At 42.6% G+C, this 26,602-nt stretch overlaps 3 protein-coding genes across 3 annotated transcripts; 2 read left to right on the top strand and 1 right to left on the bottom strand.

The window, feature by feature from the left end:
- Positions 1-3,386: 3,386 nt before the first annotated feature.
- KVR01_010874 (uncharacterized protein) lies at positions 3,387-7,462 on the bottom strand. Its single transcript, XM_044786635.1, has 4 exons — positions 5,664-6,333; positions 5,112-5,591; positions 4,309-4,854; positions 3,387-4,203 (listed from the first exon to the last, which is right to left on the bottom strand). Exons 1-4 carry the CDS (start codon positions 6,092-6,094, stop codon positions 4,095-4,097), a joined length of 1,566 nt encoding a protein of 521 aa, XP_044640021.1. The 5' UTR covers positions 6,095-6,333; the 3' UTR covers positions 3,387-4,094.
- Positions 7,463-7,635: 173 nt separating this feature from the next.
- KVR01_010839 (uncharacterized protein) lies at positions 7,636-9,257 on the top strand. Its single transcript, XM_044794495.1, has 2 exons — positions 7,636-8,512; positions 8,726-9,257. Exons 1-2 carry the CDS (start codon positions 8,083-8,085, stop codon positions 9,220-9,222), a joined length of 927 nt encoding a protein of 308 aa, XP_044639986.1. The 5' UTR covers positions 7,636-8,082; the 3' UTR covers positions 9,223-9,257.
- Positions 9,258-16,533: 7,276 nt separating this feature from the next.
- Positions 16,534-24,196, top strand: KVR01_011109 (protein kinase RIM15). Its single transcript, XM_044795040.1, has 3 exons — positions 16,534-17,482; positions 17,535-21,165; positions 21,232-24,196. Exons 1-3 carry the CDS (start codon positions 16,982-16,984, stop codon positions 23,064-23,066), a joined length of 5,967 nt encoding a protein of 1,988 aa, XP_044640256.1. The 5' UTR covers positions 16,534-16,981; the 3' UTR covers positions 23,067-24,196.
- Positions 24,197-26,602: the final 2,406 nt, after the last annotated feature.

The following is a 26,602-nucleotide window of genomic DNA, read 5'->3' as shown; positions in this document are numbered from 1 at the left end:
CAAGTAAATATGACTACTAACTCTTTCAAATCGTCAATGTGAAAGCCACCTTTACTGGACTTTTGCGTCTAATTGGATAATTAGTGAGGGGCGGACACATGCTGGAGCACAGGGCCTGTTGGCACAGCTCCGGACTACCAGAAATTTCTGTCGCGGTCTTGCCCCTCTCGTTCAACGCATTGCTAGAATTTGAGGATCGGGTTGCCGCTGATCCTCCAGCATAAGCACAATCGTTGTGCTCGTTGATAATATCAACACAGGTCCTCATTCAAACAAACACAAGTATGATCCCGGTCCTATTACCATCGTCTCGGTATTCACCTATGAACGAAGTCCAAAAAAGGCCTCATCCTGATCTTGACCATGCACGGCACGAGATGCAGGCCTGCCCACAAATATACTGTATTCTCTCTAAGCTTTTGTTAGCATTCTTTTTTTTTAAAAAAAAAGGAAAAAGAAAAAGAAAAAAAAGCTCTAGGTCTTAAGCGTTTACCACCATATAAAGGCACTATATATGTCCTTAAATATATATAAAATAGAAGTAAAACTATATAATAAAATATTTAATTAAAAAATTAAAATATTAAGTTTATAATTTAAACTTTATATAATATATAAATAATTTATAATATTATAATATAAAATTATTTTTAAAAATATTTATTAAGTTTTTAAATACTTTTAAAATAATAAAATATATTTATATATATAATTTAAAAATTAAATAAAATAATAAATAAACTTTAAATATTTATTTTTAATTATTTATTAAATAAAAGCTTTTATTTTAAGTTTAAATAATTTATTTAAAAGTTTAAAACTTAAATAACTTTTTAAATATAAAAGTTAAAATTTATTTTTTTAATTTAAAATTAATATAAATTTAAAACTATATATATATATATATATATATAAAGAATTATTTAATTAAAAATTAAAATTTTAAATTTATAACTTAAATTCTATATAATATATAAATAAAGCTAATATTTATACACTTAATAAGTTAATTTACACACTTAATATTTTATTTCTATATACTTAATACTTTTTTTTATATATATAACCTATATAAAACTATATATTTAACTAAGATTCTTTAAATTTTTAATACTTTAAGTATAAGCTTTTTCTAACACCCCTTTTAAAACCCTTCACCTTTACTTTTTAAAACCTCTTTTAAACCTTTTAACCTATATACCTTTAGGTATATTTAGGTACTAACTAAATATTTAAATATTAATTAAATATTAAAAGGTTAGAAAGTAAGAAAGTAAAAGTAAAAACTATACTTTTTTTAACCTTTTAACACCTCTTTTAACCTTCTAACCCTTTAAACTTTTAACCTTTTAATATTTAATTAGTATCTAAATACTTAGTTAGTACCTAAATATACTTAAAGGTATATAGGTTAGAAGGTATATTAGAGGGTTAGAAGGTGTGCTAGAAGAGCTGTTAGAAGGTAATGTCCCTAGCTTACATTCTAATAATTCCCTAAATTTAACTACCCTATACTTATATTTATATATATATATATCTATTTCTACTCTATTTATACCCCTTTATAACTTTATAAAATTTTTTTAATTATTAAACTTTTTTAAATATTATTTTAATTATTATAAAAGTATAAAAAAGTTTATAATATATTTATAATAATTAAAAATAAAATATTTATATAAAAGTTTTAAAATTTAATATATTTTATATATTATATTATAAAATTATTTTTTAATATATAAAATAAATCTATTATTTATAAATTTTATTAACTTTTTTAATATTTAAAAGATTAATTAATATTATTTTTAATTAATTAAAATAGTTTAAATTATATTTTAACTTATTAAAAATATAAACTTTAATAAACTAAATAACCTCCTTCTTTTCTAATACCTTTTATTAAAAATAATTAAAACCTTTTAATCTATTACTCTATCTTTAAAAATTATAAATATTAATAAATTAAAGTAAAATAATTAAAAATAATAATAAAAAATATATTTATATAATTTAATTTAATATAACTATTTATTATAAAGATTATTAAATTAAATAATTATTAAAATATTAATAAAAAGAATTAATAAAAGAAAGTTTAAAATAATATTTATAATTAATTATTTAAAAACTTTAATTTATATATATAAATCTTTTATAAAGTATATATTTATTATAAATAAATCTTTAAACTCTTTTATTATTTTTAAAAATTAAATATATAATAATAATAATTTCTTATAATTTTAAAGATTATATAGGTTAATAGTTTATAATAATAAAAAAGCTAAATAAAAACTTATTATAATTAAATAATTAAGAAAAGTCTTCCTCCTTTAAATTATATTAAAAACCTATTTAAATAATACCTTCTTATAATTAATAAGTATTATATATATATTATAATTAACTTTATATAAAAATACTTTTAAATAATATTTATATTATTTTTTATTAATTTTAATTTACTTAAAACTACCTTTAAAAATATTTATAATATTAAAATAATTATAATTCCTTATTAATAATTATAAAAGGTTTCTTTATTATTATTATAAAATATATATTAAAATCTTTATAAAGTTAAATATTTAATTTAAATAATAAATAATTAATTTATAATTATTCTTTAAATATAAAACCTTTAATATATACTTTATTAAAAATTAATAAATTATTAAAAAAAAAAGCTATTATTAAATAAAATAATATATATTTTTATATTAAATAATATTTTTATTAACCTTAAAACTATTTTTAAAACCCTTAAATAATTATAAAATTATATAATATAATAATTAAGTATACTTATAATAAATACTTAAACTTTATATAATAACTTCTTTTTTATAAAATTTTAAAAATTAAAATTAAAAAATATTAATTTAATAATATTTATAAAAAAGTTTAAAAATTAAAATATTAATTAAAAACTAATAGAATAGCTTAAAAAGGTTTAACTTAATTTAAATAAGTTATTTATAAATATTAAAGTAGTTTAATAAATTTAAATTAAAGTTAAATAGATATTTAAAAAAAGTAATAAAAATAATTAATTAAAAACTTTAACTATTAAAGAGAATAAAATTATAATAATAATATAGATAGAGTTAAGATAAAGGGGTAGTTAAAGGAAAAAATAATTAGATTTAAGGGACTATTAGAATATAGGCCGGGGATATTAAAGGTAAAGGGGTTATAAAAGGGGCTTATACTTTAAATATTAAAAATTAGAGAAAATAATTATCCTATAGGGTCTCTTAGTATTAACTTAGAAAGTACTTATAAATATAAAGAAGTTATTAAAAAAAGTAGGTACTAAATAAGTAGAAAGAAAACACTAGGTGTATAGACTAACTTGCTGGGTGTGTGGACGCTAGCTCATATAAGTATAGTACTATATTGTATTAAAGGTGCTATATATATTCTTGAATGTATATGGAATAGAAGTGAAACTATATATATGTGTGGGGGTTAGAAACGAGACCACTCGAGATCAAGCCCATAGCCCCACTCACCTACCTGATGCCACCTCCTGGCTTCCTGTCCTGGCCGTTTCCCATTATCATTCATGCACAGTACCCATATTCAATCCAACTGTGAATGGCAGACACTCATGGCGCTGGACTTCGCGGGGGCTTGAGTCAATGCAGATCAAGGGCGGTGAGCCGCACTCGTTACTTCGACCTGGCATTCCAGGGTGTGCAATTGTCCACCCAACAAACCCCGTCCAACAAGTTGTAGATATCTCGACTTTTTGTTGCTATCTGGCGAAGTGACTGGGCCAATGTTGAAGCCCCCAGGCATCGAAACATTCGCGGGATGAGAAGTACTCCTGTCCTTTGCATATCGTGTTCCACACAATTTGCTCAGACATCCATTAGTACAACCGCCCAGCTCGTCTGCACGCAGTGAATGCTATGAACACCCATCGGCGATCTTCACCGTCACTGTGATCATATTAACAGCGGAGCACAAGCTTAGAAAAGACCGGTGACTCAAATAGGATATCATTCACTCGTCCAGATCATTGCAATAAATCAACATACATCACTCTCACCAGTCCGCAGATAGTCCAGCTTCGCATTCAAGAGCTATAATCCGTGTGATGCACCAAGCAGGCCCAAAGGTTGCTCCGGCTTTGTCGAGTAGATGGCCTCCAGCGCGTCACGGACCTCAAACTCTTCCATGACGGCTCCGAATCTAAGTCCCAATGCTTGTTAGTCAGTCACAGCAGCTGCGAGGAAAGCAACGATGGGACAGCCGACGCGTCATCTACTGCCATGCCAAGGCAAACTCGTTACTCACCCGTAACATCGGACCTTGCTACCGAGCTCGTCCGTCAGCTTCACGAAGTCCCTCTCGTTCAACTCCCCGAGACGCGGGTGGGCAAGCACCATGCCCCATGCCATTACAGGCGTTATCTCGCCGTCAAGGTTCAGCTTCTGGCTGAGGTCCAACAGCGTCGCCAGGTCCGACTTGCTCAGCTGCCACGTCCGCAGCGGCCCCCCGGTGGGACCGTCTACATCCATGGGCGCCGAAGAGTTGGGGTCTGCGGCCGTGGCTGCAGCTGCACCTGTCCTGTCCGCAGCTGGCGGACTGGGGGCGGCGTGGTTCCGGCTGAAATTCCGACTGATACTAGAGCCTTTTTGGTAGCTTGGCTGACGCGCGTGGCCGTTTGGGCTGGGGCTCTTGTCGCTTTGCTTGTGACCAAACGGGATGTCCGGTGTCAGGTCTGCAAATGGCTCTGGCGGGCATGACGCCATCAGCGCGTGACCGCAGGGCTCGGTGCCACCATTGGCGCTCGAGCGATCCAAGAGCCAGGGCATGTGATCCATGCAGGGCCTCTCAAGACTAGAGGAGCGAATCCGTGGTCAGCAAAGCATCCTCTTCCCGTCGTGCTCATCAAAAAGCCGTTGACCGGATAGTTGAGCCGAGGCTTGGTGTTGAGTGGGTGTGGTGGGTCCACTACAGTGTGTCCCGCCGTGCAACGATCAGGGTGTCGATGTTGTGTGCGAGGTGAGACAACGAGTATGAAGAAGGTGCGGGTACGTGATGAAGACGGTCGCTAACGGGGAGGAGATAAATAAGCGTTCGGGGGGTTTTCGTACGATAAAACGAAGTCAACGCCAGCCTGATCATAGTCTATGCCCGGATTGCGCCGGGGTCCGTTCAAGTGAGCGGATGGCGACTGTCGATGAAGGCCCGCAGCCTGCTGGTTCGGACTGAGGCCGCCCAGCGGTGACATGCCTTGCATCGCGGTCGTCGTGCTCAATGCGGAGCCTGGCGGCGGCGTGTACGCCGAGTTCTGAGTGGACGCCGAGGCGAGGCCATAGCTGCCGGACCCGGACATGGATGCCGAGCTATTGCTGCCGATGTACGGGCCCACGGATGGGCTGCTGAGGGTGTCGTCCATCATGGTCAAAGAGCCAGACAGCGCCAACCCATTTTGTTGCATCAAGGCCTTGAGCGAACGGTTCTCCTCGGCCAGACGGTCCTTGTCTTGGCTAACGTTGGAGTAGACCTCTTTGAGACGAAGGACCTCATCCTCAAGGGCCTTTATGTATAGTTCTTTGCGCTCTCGATGAGTTCTGCCCATGAGCGAGGTGACGAGTCAGCGGGAGGTGACCGATCAGGGTGGCGCAAGACCTGGGCGGGCTTACCTCTGTGCCTGCCTGTTCAGCTCCTGTCTCCTCGTCAGGGCGGGCTTGCTGTCGGGTTTTGGGCCGCGGCGTTTTGCGGGCTGGCCGTCGCGGGTCAACTTCTTTTCTGAGGAAGTAAGAGATTTGAGGAAGCCGAAGCCGAGAGCGCCGTTCTTGTCAGCGGGCTGCTGGGGCGTGGGATGTGGCGGTGCACCGTATGCGATGCCAGTGCCGACCCCGCCAAACTCGCTCTTGATGCTCGGCGGCGACATGGAGGTAGTCGCCATGTTGTGGTAGGTCGGATCGGAGAGCGAGGCGTTGGAGGGCTTACGGCGGGTGCTGGCCGAGTCGTGGGAGGAGTGCGAGTTGGACGGGGAGTAGTGGCGATGGCGGTAGTGGTTCGGAGGGGACGGGTATGAGGCGGCTACCAAGCGCGGTCCTGGGTCAGCCATTTTTGCAATCTCGTGCCCTGGGCTCCTGGGAAAGGTGTGTGGGCCAGCCTGCTGGGTAGGAGAGGGCCGCGCGCAAGCATTTCAGCGCGAGAAACGGTATTCCTGGACGGCGATGGGATGGGCGGTTGGACGGCTGGACGGCTGGATGGATGGATGGGCAGACCAGCGAAGCAGGAGAGATGGCGCAATGCCCGGGTGAAGAGAGGGAGAACGTACCAGGAGCCCTCTGACAGGAGCTGGCAGGAGCAGCACCTGCTTAAAGATGCGATGGGGGGGTTGTACTCGAGGACGAGGGCCGGCAGGTGGCAGGTGGCACGTCGTGGACCCGGGACCGGGACTGGGCACTGGCACTCGCACTGGGGCAGGGTCTGGGTTGGGCTCTGGGACGGGGTCAGGGTGGGTTGGGGACGACCCCGACGACCCCCGGCTCGCGGATTGAATCCAATCGCGACAAGGGACCGAGACTTGGAAACGAAAGCGGCCGGGTTTTCCGGGTCAGATCGAGTAATAGAGCCGAGGGGAGGGCTTGGGAGGGCTCGGGAGGGGCTCGGGAGGGCGACTCTGGCTGTCTCGGTGCGCAGGCTGCCTGGATTATCGTAGGAGAAGAAGGGGAGGAGGAGGAGGCGTGCGTGGCCAAGGGAGGGCGGCGGCGGAAGGGCTTCGTGCCCTTATCAAGAGCAGATGGACAGAGAAGAGGCCGACAACAAGCAGCCTGCAAGCCTAGGTCTTGTTGCAAGTAAGAACTAGGTTAACAAAGAGCGGCAGGGTGGCGGCAGGGCGGCAGGGCGGCAGGGCCCGCCGAGTGGGCAGGTGGGGTGGCACTGCTGCACAGGCTAACACCACCTGGAGGTCAGCCAGTGCATGTGTACTTCAGTACCTAGCTGCCTACCCAGGTGGGCTGGCCGGCCTTCCTGGACCAGCTTTTGGGAGGGCGGTGCCAAGAGGACGGGATGGTAGCTGTTGTTGTTGGGGGGAGGGCAGGTTGGCAAGCCTGTGAGTGGTGCTTGGATGATGATGAAACCTGTCGAGTGCAGAGGAGCGTCTGAGAGATGTTGGAGCTGGGTGATGCTGGAACCTAGACACTGACCGTGTTGATGAGGTGTACTGCAAGGTACTGGTCTGGCGGGCAGCGTACCTACATACCTACCAGGTAGGTACCTACGTGTATGTACGCTGGATGCTGGACGACAACAGACGAGCGGGACGGATGAAAAAAGATGGAATAGACAAAGCATGCCAAAACGGCGGTCGGGGTTGATACAAGGTGAGGGCCATGCCAAGCTTTGGGGAGGTGCAACCAAGTACCGGGTATCGTTGGACCGCAGACTGCAGGCGTGCAGGAACCCTTGGTCCTGCCGTAACAAGAAGGAGCTTATTCAGCGGGCCAGACACGTGGGGTGCGCAGGAATTTGTTGGGCGATAAAGGATCTCTCACCTCGGACAGCACGGTCTCCCTAGGTTCATAGGTACCTAGGCACGGAGCACCTACCTACCTGCCTAGGTAGGTACCTAGGTAGGTGGTAGGTAGGCACATGAAATATGTCACCCCTTCTATCTAGAATGGTCAGCCCCATACTGACCATGCAGCCGTCAACTAGATCTCTGTCGCAAGTACAAGTGCCTGTGCTCAGGCACGCTGGCATGCCTGTCACTCCTTGTGCTCTCCATCTGCTTGTCAAGACCTAGCCCCGCTGACGTGACATCACATCCATCGCCTGCCGAATCTGTCGCCGTCGCAAGTTGGCATTTTGATACTTGACCACATTGTGACAGAGACAAGGGGCTACCAGACGCCAGCCACCAGCCAGGCATCTCGGCTTGCAGCCGGTCCTTGTCGCCACCTCACTCGAGAATCTATCACCTCTTCTCCCGGCCAATTCCACCTTGACTACTGTCACCCACCCTGTCAATTCTGCCCCCTTCCGTGCTTCCCACCGTCTGTACCGGCCCCGACAGTCCCGTTCCAGACCGGCCAGCTGGGTCCTAAGATGGCGGGCCCTCTCGGCAGCCTGATGGCCCACCTCCGTGGCATAGCCATCATCACTCCCTGGGCGCTTGCCCTGCTGCTTCAGGACCTGCTCCTCTCGCTCCTCCTGCTGCTGAGGCCCTTCAACCCCCTCATGGCTTACAACATCTCCAGCCCCATCGCGTGGTCCTGCTGGGCTGGCATCCAGTTCATCTTCGAGCGGCTCAACGGCGCCAAGATCGTCGTCTCCGGGGACAAGCTCCCCGCCGGCGAGTCGGCCGTCGTCATCGCCAATCATGTGGGTTGGAGCGACTTTTACATGATCCAGCATCTGGCCATCAAGGCCGGGATGCTCGGATACTGTAGGTACTTCGCCAAGGCCCAGCTCAAGAAGGTTCCGCTGCTCGGATGGGGTCTGGTTGCCATGGGCATGCCGCTTGTGACCAGGAACTGTACGTCTTGCTCCCTCCTCGCTTCTATCTATCGCCTTGCCCCTTGCTCAGCCGTGGGCGGCTCTTTACCACGAAATGCATCCTGGCCTGCGCCATCACAACCTCCACACGCGATTCCGGTAATCACCAGTACCCACAAAGGCGTCACGAACCACTCTGCACCACCCCGACAGGATAGGCCCGTGGCTAAGACAATATTAACACCCCTCACAGGGCAGCAAGACAAGCGCGAACTCGATCGTGTCTTCTCAGGGATCACCCGGCACCGATTTCCAACCTGGCTCATCTCGTTCAGCGAGGCCACACGCTTCACACCGCAGAAGCAACACGAAATGCGCGAGTGGTGTGTGGCCAACGACCGCCCACAGCCCCGTCACCTGCTCTACCCGCGCACAAAGGGCTTCATCGCCACCGTCCAGCACGTGCGCCGGGCCGCCCACGTCAAGGCTGTTTATGACCTGACCATCGCCTACCGCCGCGGGGGGCAATTCCTGGCGGCTCCTCCTTTCTGGGACACTATTCGCCTCGGTGGTCTCAGTAGCGGGGCCGGCCGGTACCGCTTCGAGGTGCACCTGCGCCGCTTCGCCATGGAGGACCTGCCGCTGGAGGACGCGCAGTTGGCCAAGTGGCTGGAGACGCGGTGGCTTGAGAAGGGGGAGTGGCTGGAGAGCAAGAGGCTTCAGTGGGAGGCCGAGGATAGGGTTAGATAAAGTAATAGCTTTAATATTACTTATATTCTTATTTATTTTATTTTATTATAAATAGTTATTTAATATTTATTAAAAAGATTAATATTTAAAAAATATAAATTTTATAAAATATTATTAAAATAAAATTATATATTAATATATTAAAAATTAAAAAAATATTTAAAATAAAATTAAAAATATATGTAATATTTTTATTTTAAAATTATAATTTAATATTTATAAATATATTTTTAAAAGTTTTATAATATTATAAATTTATATATTATTAAATATAATTAATTTATTTATTTATTATAATAATTATTTAATTAAAATATTTATTATAATTAATAATTATTTTTAAATATAAAATTAAAATTTATAATTATAATTTTTAATTAATTTTTATTTAATTAATTTAATTTTAATTTAATTTATAATTTTTAATTTTTAAATATTAATAATTATATTTAATAAATAAAAGTTTATTTTTTATAATTATAAATTTAATTATTAATAATTATTTTTATTTATAAATTATTAAAATTATAAATTTAAAGTAATATTATATATAATAATAAAATTTAATTATTTTATTTAATTATTTTTAAATTTAAAATATAATAAATTAAATAATTATTTAAATAAAATTAAAACTTTAATTAAAAATAATAATTTTTTAAATAATTATAATAAATATAATAAAATATAATTATATTTAAATATAAATAAATAAATAAAATATTAAAAATAATTATTTAATTATTAATTAATATTAATTAATATATATATAAATTATATAATAAATTTAATATTTATATATAATATTCTTCTTTTAAATATAAAGTTAAAAATTTATAATTACAATTTTTAATTAATTTTTATTTAACTATTTTATTATATTATAATTTAATTTAATCTTTAACTTTATTTAAATCTCTTTTAAGTTTATTTAATATTTTCTTTTAAATAAATTAAATTTAAATTAAAACCTTTAAGTTTAAATTTAAAATTCTTATAAATTTTAATTTACTTTAAATTAAGTTTATAATCCTTTAGCTTTTTAAAAATATATTAATTATTTTAAATAATAATAACTTCTCTTTAAAGTAAAAATCTATCTTTATATAATTATAAATTTAGTTATTAATAGCTATTTCTTCTTTTATAAATCTATTAAAACTATAAATTTAGAGTAGTACTATATATAATAATAAAGTATAGTTATCTTATCTAAAGGTTATATCTTAATTTAGTTAAATAATTACTTTTAAGTAGTTTTAATTAATAAATATTTACTTAAGTAGAATTAGAACCTTTAAAGGAATAATAACTTTATCTTTATCTATTTTAACTAATTTAAAAGGCTTAAATTATATAACGACCTTATATATAATACTTAATAGTATTAAAACTAACCTATAATTTATAATAGTTTTAACTTTTAATAAATTAATTTATATTAAAGTTAATAATATTAACTTAAACTAATTAGATATAGCTTAATATATTAGTATAAAAGGTATTTTTAATAATAGATAGTATTATAGATAATTATAAAGTTACTATAAAAAGTTTTATATAATAAATTTAATTAAATTAATCTTTAAAAATATATTATATTTTATTTTTTAAAACCTTAATTATTTACTTTTAACTTAATAATAAAATTAAAAATTATAAATAATTTATAATTTATATATAATATTTATTAATATTAAATTAATTTATAATTTATAATATTTTTAATTTTTAATAAATTAATTTATATTAAAATTAATAATATTAATTAAAATAAATTAAATATAAATTAATATATTAATATAAAGAAATATTATAAATATAATAATTTCTTTTAATATAAAATTAAAAGTTTATAATTATAATTTTTAATTAATTTATATATAATTATTTTATTATATTATAATTTAATATAATTTTATTTAATTTTTTAAATCTTATAAAATATTTATTTTTATAAATATAAATTTTAAATAAAACCTTTAAATTTAAATTTAAAACCTTTATAAATTTTAATGTACTTTAAATTAAATTTATAATTTCTTTAATTTTTAAAATATATTAATTATTTTAAATATTAATAATTCTTTTAAAATAAAGATTTATTTTTATATAATTATAAATTTAATTATTAAAATTATAAGTTTAAATATTATATATAATAATAAAATATAATAACTTTATTTTTATTTATTTTAATTAATTTATTTATAAATATTAAATTAATTTATAATTTATAATAATTTTAATTTTTAATAAATTAATAATATTAATTTAAATTAATATAATTTAATATATTATTATAAAAATACTTTTAATAATAAATAATATTATAAATATAATAAATTATAAAGTTATTAAAAGAAGTTTAATATAATAAATTTAATTAAATTAATTTTTAAAAAATATATTATATTTTATTTTTTAAAACTTTAATTATTTATTTTTAATTTAATAATAAAATTAAAAAAATATAAATAATTTATATATTATTTTTTATTTTTTAATTATATTTTATTAATATTAACTATAAAAGATTAAAGTTAAGAATAGGATAGAGTTTAGTAAGTATATTAGATTCTTATTAGAGGTTTAGTAATACTACTTTAGTTTAAGAAAGGTTAGAATGGGCTGCCTAGGTGCCGCACTTGAGTTCTAAGGTTGCTTGGTGGTGGTGGTCAGCCCCTCCACGGAGGGGCAGACGATGAACCAGTCTCCTCACCGCCAAATGTCATCAGGAAGCAGGCTGGTTGGAGTTACTGCACGGGCGAGTGTTGTTTCACATTGGCAGTTACGGATAGAGGAGAAGGGTTCGCGTTCTGTGTTCCTGAAGGTGCGCAGGCATCTACACGGCTCCCCGGAAATAAAGCCCTTGCCCAAGGGATTTCCGCACATAGCCAAGGTGAGTGAACTTCGGCTCGGCAAGCCTACATGGTCGATTGGCGTGCACTGCCACTGGATGTTTTGTTTGGCGGACAGTACGTAACGCTCAACTTTAGAACCGGTAAGATGGCAGTTGGCCCGGTGGGGAGCAGTGATTGGCTCCTTTGAGAGTCAACGCTCGGCCTTGCAGCGGCACTCAATACCCAATGAGGACTGGGCGTTTCTTTGGGTGAGATCTGGCGGTTGATCAATAGGTGGTGGCTGGCGTGGTGAAACTTTTAGAAGCGTCTTCGGAATACAGCCGGCAGTCTGACAGTGGACAGACGCAGTAGACTACATACGTATTCTGGGAGACGGCAGCCATCCGGGGCCGTGGGGGTGTGTGCCCAGGCACAGGTGCGAACCTGGCCGGTGTGGCTTCCCACCATGTGGCTTGTCTGGTGAGCCTTGGCCGAGCTTTCAGGAAAACACAGACTGGAGTGCTGCCAGTTGAACCTGACGCAGGTGCACGTAAGTGTACCCGTGAAGAAAAACAAGGAAAGCAGATCTTGAAGGTGTCATGATGCGAATACAACCTCTGGCCGCTGGAGCCACTACTGTCCAACGCGAAATCGTCATGCGAAGGTGGGTGCGCGCGCATTGCATGGCCAAAGATGCAATGCGACGCCGGATTCTCACATTCTATTGGAATCATTTGGGAGGGGGGTGAGCCGAGCCTATGAGTGGCTGTACGCCATGCAAGACTGCAGGATGGGCCCCAGGTTGAAGAGGCGCCCCGGAGGCAGTTGAGCACATGACCATGTGCTCGAGCCCATTTGTTCATTCCAGTTCTGAAGACACAGATGAGTGCCTCGCTCCTCGGGCACCACACCTCGTCCAAGACAGAGAGTATTGTATGTTTGGCCAGCGACGCTGGCTGGGATAAGAAGGTTGGGGATAGAGTTGTCACAGCCAAACTGTCGTGCCTCTCACGACAGGTCTGGGCCCATCCTTTGAGCAGGACAAGCTTTGGATGTTAGCCTCGTAACTCCGGCTGCGGATGGTTCGCACAGTACTGGCTCGGCGCCTCAACACTGCTCGGCCAAGCAACAAGTCAACCACGACGGTGGTTGTAGGCTCACCCAAAAGCTCCGGGGACGCCGCCGCGACTGCAGCTATCATGGCCACAAGTGCACAAATTGGTGATGCTGAGAAAGCAGTGAGACCTGGCCGAACAAGAACAAGGCACGAGTATCTACGGTGGCTCGGGTTCCATCTGACCTGAACGGGCGCTTGTCCGGCTGGCTTGGTCAACTTGACCGACCTACTGGCTCTGGGAGTCCGACCTATTTTGGGTCCTCGGACGTGCATTCTGGGAACAGGCATTGGGACGAGAAATCAGAGGAACGACGCGATTGAGCGTATCCCCGAGGTGGAGGATGACGGTGAGACAGTGAGACAGTGAGACACGGCGCGACCTGCGGGGGAGATGCAGTAGCCGCCTCATTAACATCATGCATACTATATCCGCACTGCCCACACACTGCATCCTGTGGGTGGCGACCTGGACAGGCGTTGTTAGCTGCCGTTGCTAACCCCCCCCTTCCACAACGCATCACCCCCTCCGGGGAAGAAGGGAGCTCGTTTTTTTGTGGAGTGCTTCCCCAAAAAGTAAGGAGGTGGAAAACACGAGGAAGAAAAGAGAGAGCGAGAAAGAAGGAGAGGTGTCGGGCGCCAACCAGGAGACCCTCCAAAGCCGCAGCCGACCTTGCCGACAATGGCATCACCCGTAGTCATGTCTTGGGGATATAAGCCAAGCATCGGCAGACCCGGCTGCCATCTCGTCTTCCAATGTTGAATAACGGCAGGACAAAGATGGCCAAGGGGGAGGTGCAACCGAGCCTGCCGAGCCGCTCTACTGCCTGTCTGCCTGTGCGCCGGCGCTGCCCGTGGATATACTTACCTAGGTATCCAGCCTCAGGGATGCCTCGAAAATCCAGTAAGGAAGCCGGGCATGAGGGAAAAGTATGGTTGACATGTGGGAAGTGGGATTCACGCTATACGCGAGACGCGAAAGGCGTCCGTTGCGAGGTGGGCCGGGGCAGCATATCTCGAGCAGATCCAAGTGTCTCTGTACGACGGGACCATGCAAACGTGGTGTCTTTTTGTCTCTTGGTCAGCCAACGGTGGCTTGACCTGTGAGACTAGCCAGGGTTTCTGACTTTCTGCTCCGGTGGAAGGGAGAATGCCCGGTCAAGACACGGCTCCTCAACCGTACGCCCCTTGTCTTGCCTGCCGTTCAGCCATGGTATTTACTGTAGCCGTGGCCGAGTCCGTTCCAAGGTCGCTACCAGTCTGCGGATGGCATCATCCAGAACCTGTGGGGGGGGGGGCGAGATCAATGTTCTAAGTTGGATGTGTTGACAGCTGGAGTCATTTGGGCTGTTAGCGGGGGGGGGTCGAGGTGTAACACCTCGGTGTGACGGTGACAACAAGCGCCACCGTATGCATCCAAGATCCGGGGAGGCAGTGTGGCGCGTTGATGAATGCTTCAAACAACAAGAATGCTCATCCAGAGGCAGAGGCAGAGGCAGAGGCATGCTCAGAGTCAGAATCCCATGACCACCGGATGGGGTTGTACCACGGTATCACTCGATACACGTGTTTGCTCCGTCACTGCGTGTGGCACGGCGTACTCCACTACCGATCCCATGCGGCGGGATCCGCCCTGGCCGGTGCCCGGGTGGGTAGATCACCTCAGTGTCTGATTCGGTCGAGGGAAATGGGGACAGGAAAGGGTACTTCAGCATGTTTATTGGTGGGTAGGCACGGACTATAAATTGCCAGCAGGAACTGGTTGGCGGCCATCATGTTAGCATTTGATATTTGGGCTTTTGTTCAGCCTGTCTTGGGATACTTATGAGACTTCAAGAGGGCTACTTCTGTTACTCGGCCAGATGTCCGGATGAAGTGGTGGGTGGCCCATGTCATGGGGGGGGGGGTGAGACCCCAAAACCAGAAGGAGAGGGGACAGATGTTACTGCAACACCTCCTAATAATAATAACAACAACAACGCTGCTGCCAACATGCCGGCTTCTTAGACAAGAAAAGCAGGGCTTGCTTTACCTGGGCTACATAGGTACCTAGGTATGTAGTATCCAAACCCCCCACTTTTAAACTTTGCCCCTTCCCTCCCACTCACAACTGCCAGACTCAAATGGTGTGCCGAACTGGATGAACCAACAGTACTCCATAAGCTGCTGCACACTGGACCACGGGAACCCCCCTCACTAAGAGCAGATAGGTAAGCAGAACACAAGGCCAGGTGAACTTGCACTGCTGAGCTCACTCTCACACACACACACACAGCCCTTCCCTGTTCAATCACCCCCCCTTTCCCTTCTTCCATTTGACCTTGCCTCCACTACCTCCACCGCTTCCGTCTTGTTCACACCAACAATGTTCCCCAACTTTGGCACAAGCTTACCGATCCTCTCTCTCTAGCTTTCCCTCTTTTAGTGCTCAAGTGTTCTCTTTTCTATCTTTCTTTATGTTAGTGACCCGTATTAACCCTTCTCTGCTCTCCTGCCTCACTTGTTGCTCACTCATGGCCTCAACAGCCAAAGCTGGGACATGCTCAGCTGTGGCTCCTGTACAGCTTGGGCGCAGAGATTGAAGTAGGTGTTGGGTACTTGCTGTGCCGTGCCCTGTGAGCCTTGTCCTCACCACGGTTGACCTGACCTGACCTGACCTGACATTACATTGCATTGCATTACAATAATCAATCATCTACCTGTGTTGAGTAGAGTCGGGCAATTGTACTCCATCCACATGCACCAAGCGTGCATGCATAGTATAGTCTGGTGTGTAGGTCCTCTTTTTCTTTGTCCGTGTTGTTTTGTTTCCCCGCTCCCCCCCCCCTTCTGGTAGTGTGAGCGCGTACTACAGCACCGGCCCACTAGCAGCAGCCCGTCAAAGATGCTGGGTGCTGCCCTGTAATCCATGCACGGAGTATGGAGTAGCCCTCTCTCGCTTCCTACCTCCTACACTACACAGTACCACTTCCAACCTAGTCCTGACACCGTCCCACCTAGACCAACTAGCCTAGCCAGCCCTTTGCTAATCTAAGTACGGAGAGAAGTTCATACAGGCTGCCAGGCCTAACTCAAGACAGGCCTCCCTCCTTCAAGTCTCTGGTCAAGCCTGAGACCCCACAATTGAAACAGGCCTCTCCTGGTGCACCTACCCAGCACCCAGCACCCAGCACCCGCATGCGCGACCCGCGACCAAGGGCCCACAGACCAGCCCAATACCAGCAGGGAATAGCAGCAACTAGCCCATTTTTGTTTTCCAGTCCGCAAGACAGTGTCAGGGCCTATTGTCTGCTTGCTCTTCTAGGCCTCTCTCTTCACGCTCGACACTGCATCTCATAACCTCACCCGCCTCCCCCTCCCCCCTCCCGCCAAAAAAGATAGCTTCACACAGGCACAGAGACATCACCACCAGCTATGTCTCGGGATGCCGCATGCTGCTTGATGTAGCTCTGGGCTGTTCGTGCCGGACTCGTCTGTTCTGGCCGGGCTGTCGGTCCAGCCCTGCCTGCTGTCGGCTGCCATCCATCACCGCCTTACGACTTACTTTATCGCCAGTCTACTGTCCGCCCACACAGCGTTTCGAGCCTTCTGGCCTGCCACCCTCAACTCCATCCACGCCTCGATCATTCATGCGCTCTTTCACCTTCGACGCGTCTGCCCCGCACGGCTGCAACCTCGAGGCACCCTGAGACGCCCCCTGAACGGTTCGCTCCTACGATTCGCTCCGAGCCCGCGTTGTCCTCAGACCCGGCGGACAGATGAGCTGGTCCAGGTCGGACCTGTCCTCTGAAATCAGTCCTCAATGGATACGGATCCGTCACAGCTGGCCCCGCCGGCGGTGACGTCGCTGCGCGCTCACACGGCAGGCGTCATGGAACGGTCTCTCAGCCAGCACCAGAGGGAGAAGGACAGGGACGATCTCAAGGAGGCTGCAGAACAGACCCTTAACGTCATTGTTGACCTGAATCTTGACGGTTCCATACGGTGGGTTAGCCCCTCCTGGGTAGACGTGATCGGTACAGACGCGGCCCAGACCGAGGGCACCCCCATTTCCGATGTCGTCGTAAGCGAGCCGACAACCATTTTCACCGACGTCGTCGAGTCCATGAAGCAAGATGACTCAGGCAGCAAGTTCATTCGCTTCTCTGTCAAGACTGGCCCCGAGTCAAAGCTGCTCAACCCGGAAGGAGTTGCTCTGGAGTGTGAACAACCGGAAGGCGGCGAACAAGATGAGGGTTGTCTCCAGGTCGTCGATCTCGAGGCACAAGGCATCATGGTCCACGACACTGGGGGTGAAAGCCACGTAGGTCATCTGGGTGAACTGATACGCAACGACGAGCTGACTGGTATACTAGGTCATGTGGATGATCAGGCCGTGGGTTGCGCCTCGAGAGATCAAGATTGATCTCGACTCTGAACTCGTCGACTCGCTTGGTTCAGGCGCCGAGGTTCTAGCTGGCTACCTGACCCGGCTCGCAGAAGTAGGACTGGACGATTCAACTAACTATGACCCGCCGCCGCCCGTTCTCTGCCGAATCTGTGAACGCCAGATACCGCCATGGTGGTTCGAAAAACACACAGACCTTTGCTTGCAGGAGCACCAAGCCGAAATGGAGGTGCAAATGGCCCAGGAAAGCCTGTCAGAGCACCGCCACGCCATTGTCAAGGTTCTCGATGCCCTGGAGGCCCGAAAGAGCCGCTCGCTGATCGGGGAGCAAACGGCCCTCCCGGCAGCAGAATACAAGGGAATGCCTATCGGGCCTCCACAATCGAGCTCTTCCTCCCCCGGCACATCCTCCCCGTCGACCAGCGGCGCCCGCTCACGGGAGAGATCTTCCGGGTTCGGCCATGCCCGCGCCAGATCCTTCGCCGTCCGCCGGCCACAGGCGCGGATCGTCGAACTGCTGTTGGATCTGTGCGACACAGCAATCGAGATTAGCACGCCAGCGATAAAAGAGTCTTCGACTCAGAACCCAGGCGAATTCCGCACCCAGTCCCCTCAGTCCGAATCTAGAATTGCCCAGGTGATGCAATGGCATTCTCCCAGTACCAATACTCTGGAGCAGGAGCAGGGTCTGGCATTGCTGTGTGCTGACACGGAACGCATCGCAAAGGCCAAGATCGATGCCGTCTTCCGCCACAGGAAGATCATTGAGTACGCGGAGCGCATCCGCGTCGAGTTCTCCATCAAGGTCCAGGACTGCATAGATGGTGCCATGCGACGGGCTGCTCGGATCGCTGCCGGGAGAATGAGCGACTCGACCGAGTCTGGCTCCGAGACCGGGGAGGATGATGTGACACCTGCCCAGGAGGAGGGCATCTTCCTTGGGTCGTTCGATGCAGGCACGTCCCTGGCTCTCGCTTTGGAAAAAGCAAACCTGAGTGACGAAGTTGACAAGCGGCGCTTCTCCACGGCCATCGACTCGACACGGTCAAGCAGCCCGAAAGAATGCCCCACACCCCGCTCACACCACGGCATGCTAGGTGCGGCCGGCCAGGGGACAAGAGAGTCCCGCCGAGAGTCTATGCTCCTCGAGAGTGACACTGGGGACAGTGAGGGCAGTGCAAGGTCCTCCTCCGTGGCCTCTCGGCCACCCCCACGGACAGAGTCACCGATCTCAGAATTCGGGGATCTGAGGAGACAAGCCAGCTCTCGGTCGCACAACCGACGGAGTTGGATTCTTCCTGGTGCTATTTCTCCGCGGAGGCAAGAGTCGCCATCACGAGGCGCTCAACAACCGTCATCACCCCTCAGGATCTCGAAACCACGCGTGCCCGGGTTTCAACAAGATGGCATGGTCTCTCCAGAGCCATCACCAAAATTGCCCCACAGCGAGTTCAGCTCCCCTATCGCTGTTCCTCAACACCAGCATCACCAGCACCACCAGCATCATCATCACAGGAGACAGTCCTCTGCTGCTATATCGTCGTCGACAGGAGAGAATGTCAGGTTGCCCCCGTCGCCGCGACTCAATGGTGTGGGTGCCCCGCCCATGGCCCGTGCGGTCCCACCCTCGATCAAGGACTTCGAGGTCATCAAGCCCATCAGCAAAGGTGCTTTCGGGAGCGTCTATCTCTCTAAGAAAAAGTCCACCGGAGAATACTTTGCAATCAAAGTGCTCAAGAAGGCGGACATGGTAGCCAAGAATCAGGTGACCAATGTCAAGGCCGAGCGGGCAATCATGATGTGGCAAGGCGAAAGTGACTTTGTCGCTAAGCTCTACTGGACTTTCTCGAGCAAAGACTACTTGTATCTCGTCATGGAATACCTCAACGGCGGTGACTGCGCATCTCTGATCAAAGTGCTCGGGGGACTCCCTGAAGACTGGGTGAAGAAGTATCTGGGCGAAGTTGTCCTTGGAGTCGAGCACCTTCACAGTCGTGGTATTGTGCACAGAGACCTCAAGCCGGACAACCTCCTCATAGATCAAAAGGGCCATCTGAAGCTCACCGATTTTGGTCTTTCGCGGATGGGTTTGGTGGGCCGGCAGAAACGAGCCCTTAACAGTGGTTCAACCGAGCCCGCCCCTGACTTGTTGAAGACAGGCCCATTCGCAAGGTCGACATCTGTCGGCTCCTCAATCTCTCGTTCCGCGTCGCTTGATGTTCATGCACCACGACACCCGTCATCGCCCGGCTCAACACCACAGATGACGCCCAGTGATTTCGGTATCAACCTCGGGCAACCATCCTATTTCAGCCTCGGGGCCGCGCAGGAGCCTCGCCGGATATCTAGTAGCCATCGAAGCGACAGCGGGGGTAGCGAGTCCCTGGCTCATATGCTTGGGAATTTCACTCTGAATGACAGTGCTCATGGGCTGGCATCTCAGGCGGTCATGTCACCGCATGAGGCAGGTGAAGGGGGCAGCCCTTCCTTAGACGCCGGACCCCTGCGGCAAGCCAGCACGACGAGTACACAAGGCAGCATGGACCAAGGAAAGGCCACCCCGCCGTTACCAAGCATGCCCCCTCCGAACTGGGCCCTGTTTGACCCAGAAGACACAAGCCGCCGTTTTGTCGGCACGCCGGACTATCTGGCCCCCGAAACGATACGCGGCGAGCCTCAAGACGAGACGAGTGATTGGTGGTCAGTTGGCTGCATTTTGTTCGAGTTTCTCTATGGGATACCCCCTTTCAATGCAAGCGAGCCCGACCAGGTATTTGAGAATATCCTCGCTCGGAGGATACACTGGCCGGATGAGGGTGAAGACGAAGTGTCCCCCGAGGCGAAAGACCTGATCAATAAATTACTGTGTATTGACCCCCAAGAGCGACTGGGTTCAAACAAGGACGAGAAGTTCGTGTCTGGTGGAGAAGAGATTCGAAACCATACATGGTTCCAAGGACTTAACTGGGAGACCTTGCTGTTGGATGAGGCTCAATTTGTTCCTCAGCCCGAGAATCTTGAGGACACCGAATATTTCGATGCCCGGGGCGCCACGTTGCAATCCTTTGCAGAAGAAATGGAAGACCAAATGTCATCACCGACGAGCGGCCCTGCCACGGACTATCCAGATCGTCCGCATGACGCTCTGAACCGCGTCCGCTCTCAAGTCAACTCGATGAAGCGAGGGCTGATGCCCCTTCACATACCACCACACGTCCGGGATCTCAAGACCAGGAGACTGAGCGAGCCCATGGTCAACGATGACTTCGGCAACTTTGCTTACAAGAACTTACCCGTGCTAGACAAAGCAAATAAAGATGTCATACAAAAACTGCGCGCCGATGCCATAGCGGCCCAGAACAAATCGTCGGCCGCAACCAGCCCCATCGGTGTGAATCAAGTCACATCACCAGGCGGCGCCGGCCTCGAAGGTAGCCCTGTGTTGTCAAACCCGGTGCATCGAACCTTGTCCAACGCCAAAGCCACGCAACGGCCCCAGTCACCATCAGGCTTGAGCAACTCGCACTCTTCACCAAGTCGGGTCTCGCAACCATCATCGCCTCTTCTGGTTTCTTTTGTTGCTGGGCAAGAAGGAAGACGTAAGGCTTCCAGTAATGCTTCCAATCTGTCTCAACAGTCTGGCTCTGGTAGCTCACTTCAGCCAGGCAATTTCTTCGATGTGCCCCGAGTTCCGCCGAGCCTTCAGAAGGCTGCCTCATCGGTTTCAGCATCCCCTGTAAAGGGACGCGGGGCACCACCACCACTCGCATTATCACCACAGAGAACAGTCACGACGCCTCGCCAAGGAAGTGGCCAATCGAGCGCGCGGTCGAGATCACTTACCGTTGGCTCTCAGGAAGGGAGCCCCGTGGCCGCGGATCTCTTAGCACACCACCGGAACCGTCGCAGTCAGGTCTTTGATATGTCGCCTTCTTCGTCCGACAATGAAGGCGAAAAGGCCAATGCCGCCCTCCTCAGGGTCCAGAGGCGGCGCCACAGCTCCCGGCGCTTGTCGCAGATTACATATGACTGTCCCACGTTCCGCCCGTTGGACGTCCTCATCTGTGAAGACCACCCTGTATCCCGGATGGTCATGGAAAAGCTGCTGGAAAAGCTACGTTGCCGCACCATCTCCGCTTCCACTGGCTCCGAAGCTGTTCGGTATGCCATGAGCGATATCAAGTTCGACGTCATCTTTATGGAGTTCAAACTACCACAAATCAATGGTGCCGATGTTGCCAAGATGATTCGCGAGACCAAGAATGCCAACTCACATACCCCTCTGGTAGCCATCACCGCGTACCTGAAGGAGCTCCAGGCACCACACTATTTCGACTCGTTGATCGAGAAGCCTATCAGCTCGTCTAAACTGACCGAGGTCCTCACACACTTTTGTCAGTGGAAGCCAGCATCGCCCAGTCAGCCTCACATGACGCCAATGTCCCTTTCCCGTCCCATACCATCAAGTTTGAGGCAGGAGAGCCTGAGACTGGAGGATAGCCCTACCAGTGGTACGTCTTCTGGTTTTGCAAACCGGCCTGGCAGCAGCTTCCGTGGTTCTAGCCGCGATGACTCGATTTCGTCTAGCCTTTTTGGCGACTCAGAGTCAATATCGACTGATGACATTCCTGTCGTGATTAGTCGCAAGGCTACGGGCGATTGGACCGAGCACGGCCTGGGAATTGAAGTCTCATCGGAAGAGCATATCCTGAGCTCGAGCGATCCCGCAAAAGGCATGCCTCCTCTACGGCTCCAGACGAGTGCTCCGGGGCAGATCGAGCACGGCAGCACCACGATGCCGGTAGCCGGTCCACAGCCGCGTCGCTCTTTCGAGAGGCTCAGGGCAAAGAGGGAGGTCATGGAGAAGAGACGCCTCGAGGGCAACGCGGGCTTCGATTCCGCAGATGATGAAGACGAAGAGCTCGGCCTTGGGAGCGTGGGGAAGGCAGGTAGCCCCGGGCCAACATCTTCTCCGACATCAGGTCAAGCCTCGAAGCAGCAGCACTACCGCAGCAAGTCGGTGCTACCCTCGTCGAAGCTTGGAATTGAGATGATGCGCGCCAATAGCCACGAAAGCAACCACTTCCCAGATGGTCCGGGTGCAATCGAGCTCAGGGTGCATGGTCTTTCCACACCTGTGAACGAAGCTGACTGCCTGTCTCCACGGTCCGGCAGTACTCTCCAGCCCGCCGGGCCGCATGCCGATGGACCAGCTCTGAGCCCGGCTCCGGTGATCAAGGAGGAAAACGAGGAAGACGAGAAAACGGTCATCATCCACACGCCCCCCAGGGTGCAGGCGACAGAACTACCTGCGGGGGACGCAGGTGAGGTCGAAGAGACACCAAGACCGGCCCCTACCATGGACGACCGAAAATTCTCGATTTCCACGCTCAAGGCCCCGTACGAGTCCAAAAGAATGACAGCACACGAGAACTCTACCAATGTGGCAGAGCAGGCCACTGAGGGCGGCGGCGGACGAAGGGCGGTTGACGACAGCTGACTATCCGACCATTGCGGTGACCGAGATCAAGCAGCCGGTGTGGTTACACAACCAGCAACTGCCGGCGTCGGCAAGAATAACACCAACACTTTTTCCTTGCGTCATTTGATTTCAATTGCGAACCTGAAGCTCAGCGCGGCGTTCAATGGGCCTGGTCAGGTTTGATTTAAGTGTGTTGGAAAGGAGACCACGGGGACTTCACTTTTGTAATTCCGAGCGAGCATTTTCACCTGCTGGAAGACTTTATGGCAGGCGTGCGTGGTCGGTTTCCAGAAGCGTCCAAGCCGATCATTCTAAGCGAGCGGGCTGGTGGCTAGCGGAAGCTAGGCTGACCGAGAGAAGCAACCTTTTACCACACTGATCCTTTTTCCCCCTACACCCCTTCAGCACCGCCGTCTTTCTTTTGCGAGGGAACATGGAATTTCAAAACGCGTGGGCAGTAATCAAAACAAGGAGTGCAAAAAAGAAGAAAAAAATCCCGCTGTCCCGGCGGCATCATTATTGTTGTCGTCGTTATAGTTAGCGTCAGAGGCATCCGAAGTTGCAATTGAGGACAACACGATCACCGGCCCACAGAAGCATGACGGTTACGCAATCGGCCTTTTTGACCTAGGCGCTGACCCTTTTTCCTTTGTTTCTCTGTGTATTTTAGCCTATCAAGGAATGTCTGTTCTTGCCGTCACAGCCCGTCATCCTTGGGGCTGGGAATATGGCCTGGCAGCTGTTAGCTTTCTGAGCTTGCTGGGATAGTCATTGGGTCAGATTTCATATACTCATGGCTTTTACCTGGCCGGCTCAAGCAGAGCACGGCTATATATGCGAGCGTTATGTTATCTATACACGTGTGGTCTCATTTTGGGCATGAGGCGGCTAGAGTCGATAGGGAGTTTGAAAGATGGATTGGTGACTTGGCCAAAGGGAAAGCGATGCTAGTGTTGAATTTGTATGTACGTTATGGTGGTGGTATAGGAAAACGGGACAAAAAGTTGACCGAGTAAAATAACGATAAAAAAAGGAATTGGATCGACCGGGTAGTGCTAGGTATATAGATAGATAGTTAGTTAAGTAATATAAATCTATACTTAACAGATAGAATAGGTTTTAATTAATATATTTCTATAAGTATAGAATAAATATAAATAAAATTAAAAAAAGTATATTTTATTATTAATATTAAATAAATTTATATTATATAGACTATTTATATTTTTAATTTTATTATTAAATTAAAAGAATTTATATTATATAATTAAATATAAAATATATTAAAATAAATTATTATAAAGTTTTTAAGAAAATATTTAATAATATATTAATTTTTATTATTTATTTATTTATTTATTTATTTATTTATTTATTTATTTATTTATTTATTTATTTATTTATTTATTTATTTATTTATTTATTTATTTATTTATTTATTTATTTATTTATTTATTTATTTATTTATTTATTTATTTATTTATTTATTTATTTATTTATTTATTTATTTATTTATTTATTTATTTATTTATTTATTTATTTATTTATTTATTTATTTATTTATTTATAAAATATTTTAAATTATAAATAAATAATTAAACTTTATAAATATAATATAATATTATTAAATATTATATAAAATTTAAAATTATTATATAAATTAAATTTATAATTTTAAAATATTTTTAAAATAAATTTATTAAAATATTATTTAAATTTTATAAAATTAATTTTAAAATTTATATTAAATAAAATAAATTTAAAAATAAAATTATTTAATAAAGAATTTATTTTTAAATTTTAAAATAAAAATAATAATTTATAAAAATATTTATAAAATTTACTTATTATTTTTAATTATTATTTTTATTTTTATTAATTATTAATTAATTATTTTAATAATATATAAATTTATATTATTATAATTATTTTTAAAATATTTAAAATATATAAATAATAAAAATTAATTATATAAGTTTTTATTTTAAAAATATTTTTTTATTTTAAAATAATTAATATTATATTTATTTTAATTAAATAATAAAAATTATATATATATATATTAAAATTAAAAGTTTTTTATTTAATTAATTAAAATATAAAGTTTTATTAATTAATTTATTTATATATATAAAAGTTAATTAAAATAATATATATTTATATTAATTAAAAGTTTATTTAATTAAATAATAAAATATTTAATTAAATTAATTAAATTTATTAATTAAATTTAATTTATATATATATATATATATATATATATAAATTATTTATTATTTATTTAATTTATAATAATTAATTTATTATAATTTATTATTTTATAATTTTAAAGTTTTTAATTTTAATAAATAAATATTTTTATAATTATAAAATATAAATATAATAAATTAACTTTAAATTAATATTTATTTATTTAATAATTATATTTATTTATTTAATTCTTTTAATTATTTATTTAATATAAAATTATATATAAAGCTTATATAAAATTATATATTTAATTAGAATTTTTTAAATTTTTAATACTTTTAATATAAACTTTTTTTAAACTCCTTTTAATACTCTTTTTAAAACCCTTTACCTTTACCTTTTAAACCTTTTAAATTATATATATTTAAATACTAACTAAATATTTAAAGATTAATTAAATATTTAAAAGTTAAAAGTTAAGAAGATAAAAATAAAAACTATATACTTTCTATTAGTTAGCTTAGCTTACACGTAAGAAGTAGTTAAAGTAGTGTGTATTAATGTTGGTTAGAAGTCTACCTGACTGGGCAGCGAAGCGCTCAGTTGGGTTGGCCAGACCTGCTGACTAAGCTAAGTGGTCCGTACATAGGCACGGACCCACTAATCTTGCTTGCAGTGCCTGCAGTAGCTAATCCACTACAGCCTACTATTCCCACACTAGCACCTTTTTAGTTTTCTAAAATCTTCCTTCCAGCCAATTAGAGAGCTTTATTTTACTAATAAAGTAGTTTCTGAATTAAATCACTAAATTGCTTAGAATTACTACTAAATGTATGATTATAATTTATTTAATTTAAATGCTATAAAAACGCTTTAAATTAATGTTTTATAAATTATTTAAATTGTTTAAATTTGAATTATTTTAGTAGGTGAAATTAAGTTTAAATTATTAATTAACTAATTACTTATTGGGCTATCTACTAGGTAGTTACTAATTATAGCTATATTTAACTAGTTAATTCTTTTAATAGTTTCTTCTTTTTCTTTCCTTCTAGTTTATATAATTAATTAGATTATTAGGCTATCTAGTAGCTATTTAGTAGTTATTAGAGAGTAGGGCTTATTTTAATAGTTATTTAAGTAGGGGCTTAATTGTAGTTAGTTGCTTAGGTAGGGGGTTGTTTAATTAGTTGTTTAGTTGAATTATACTAAGTGTAGTTCTTATATAGTAAATATATTATTATTTTATCTATATAGTTGGTTATTTAGTCTATAAGATTGTTATTTGTACTTAAGGGTTTCTTAAATAGTATTTAGGAGGTTGTTATAAAAGAGACTTTTATTTATTTACTTATTTATTACTT

The sequence above is a fragment of the Diaporthe batatas genome (assembly GCF_019321695.1).
Source record: "Diaporthe batatas strain CRI 302-4 chromosome Unknown Contig00014, whole genome shotgun sequence".
Lineage (NCBI taxonomy): Eukaryota > Fungi > Ascomycota > Sordariomycetes > Diaporthales > Diaporthaceae > Diaporthe > Diaporthe batatas.
Note: the sequence above shows the minus strand (reverse complement) of the source record. Positions and strands in the feature narration are given on the sequence as shown.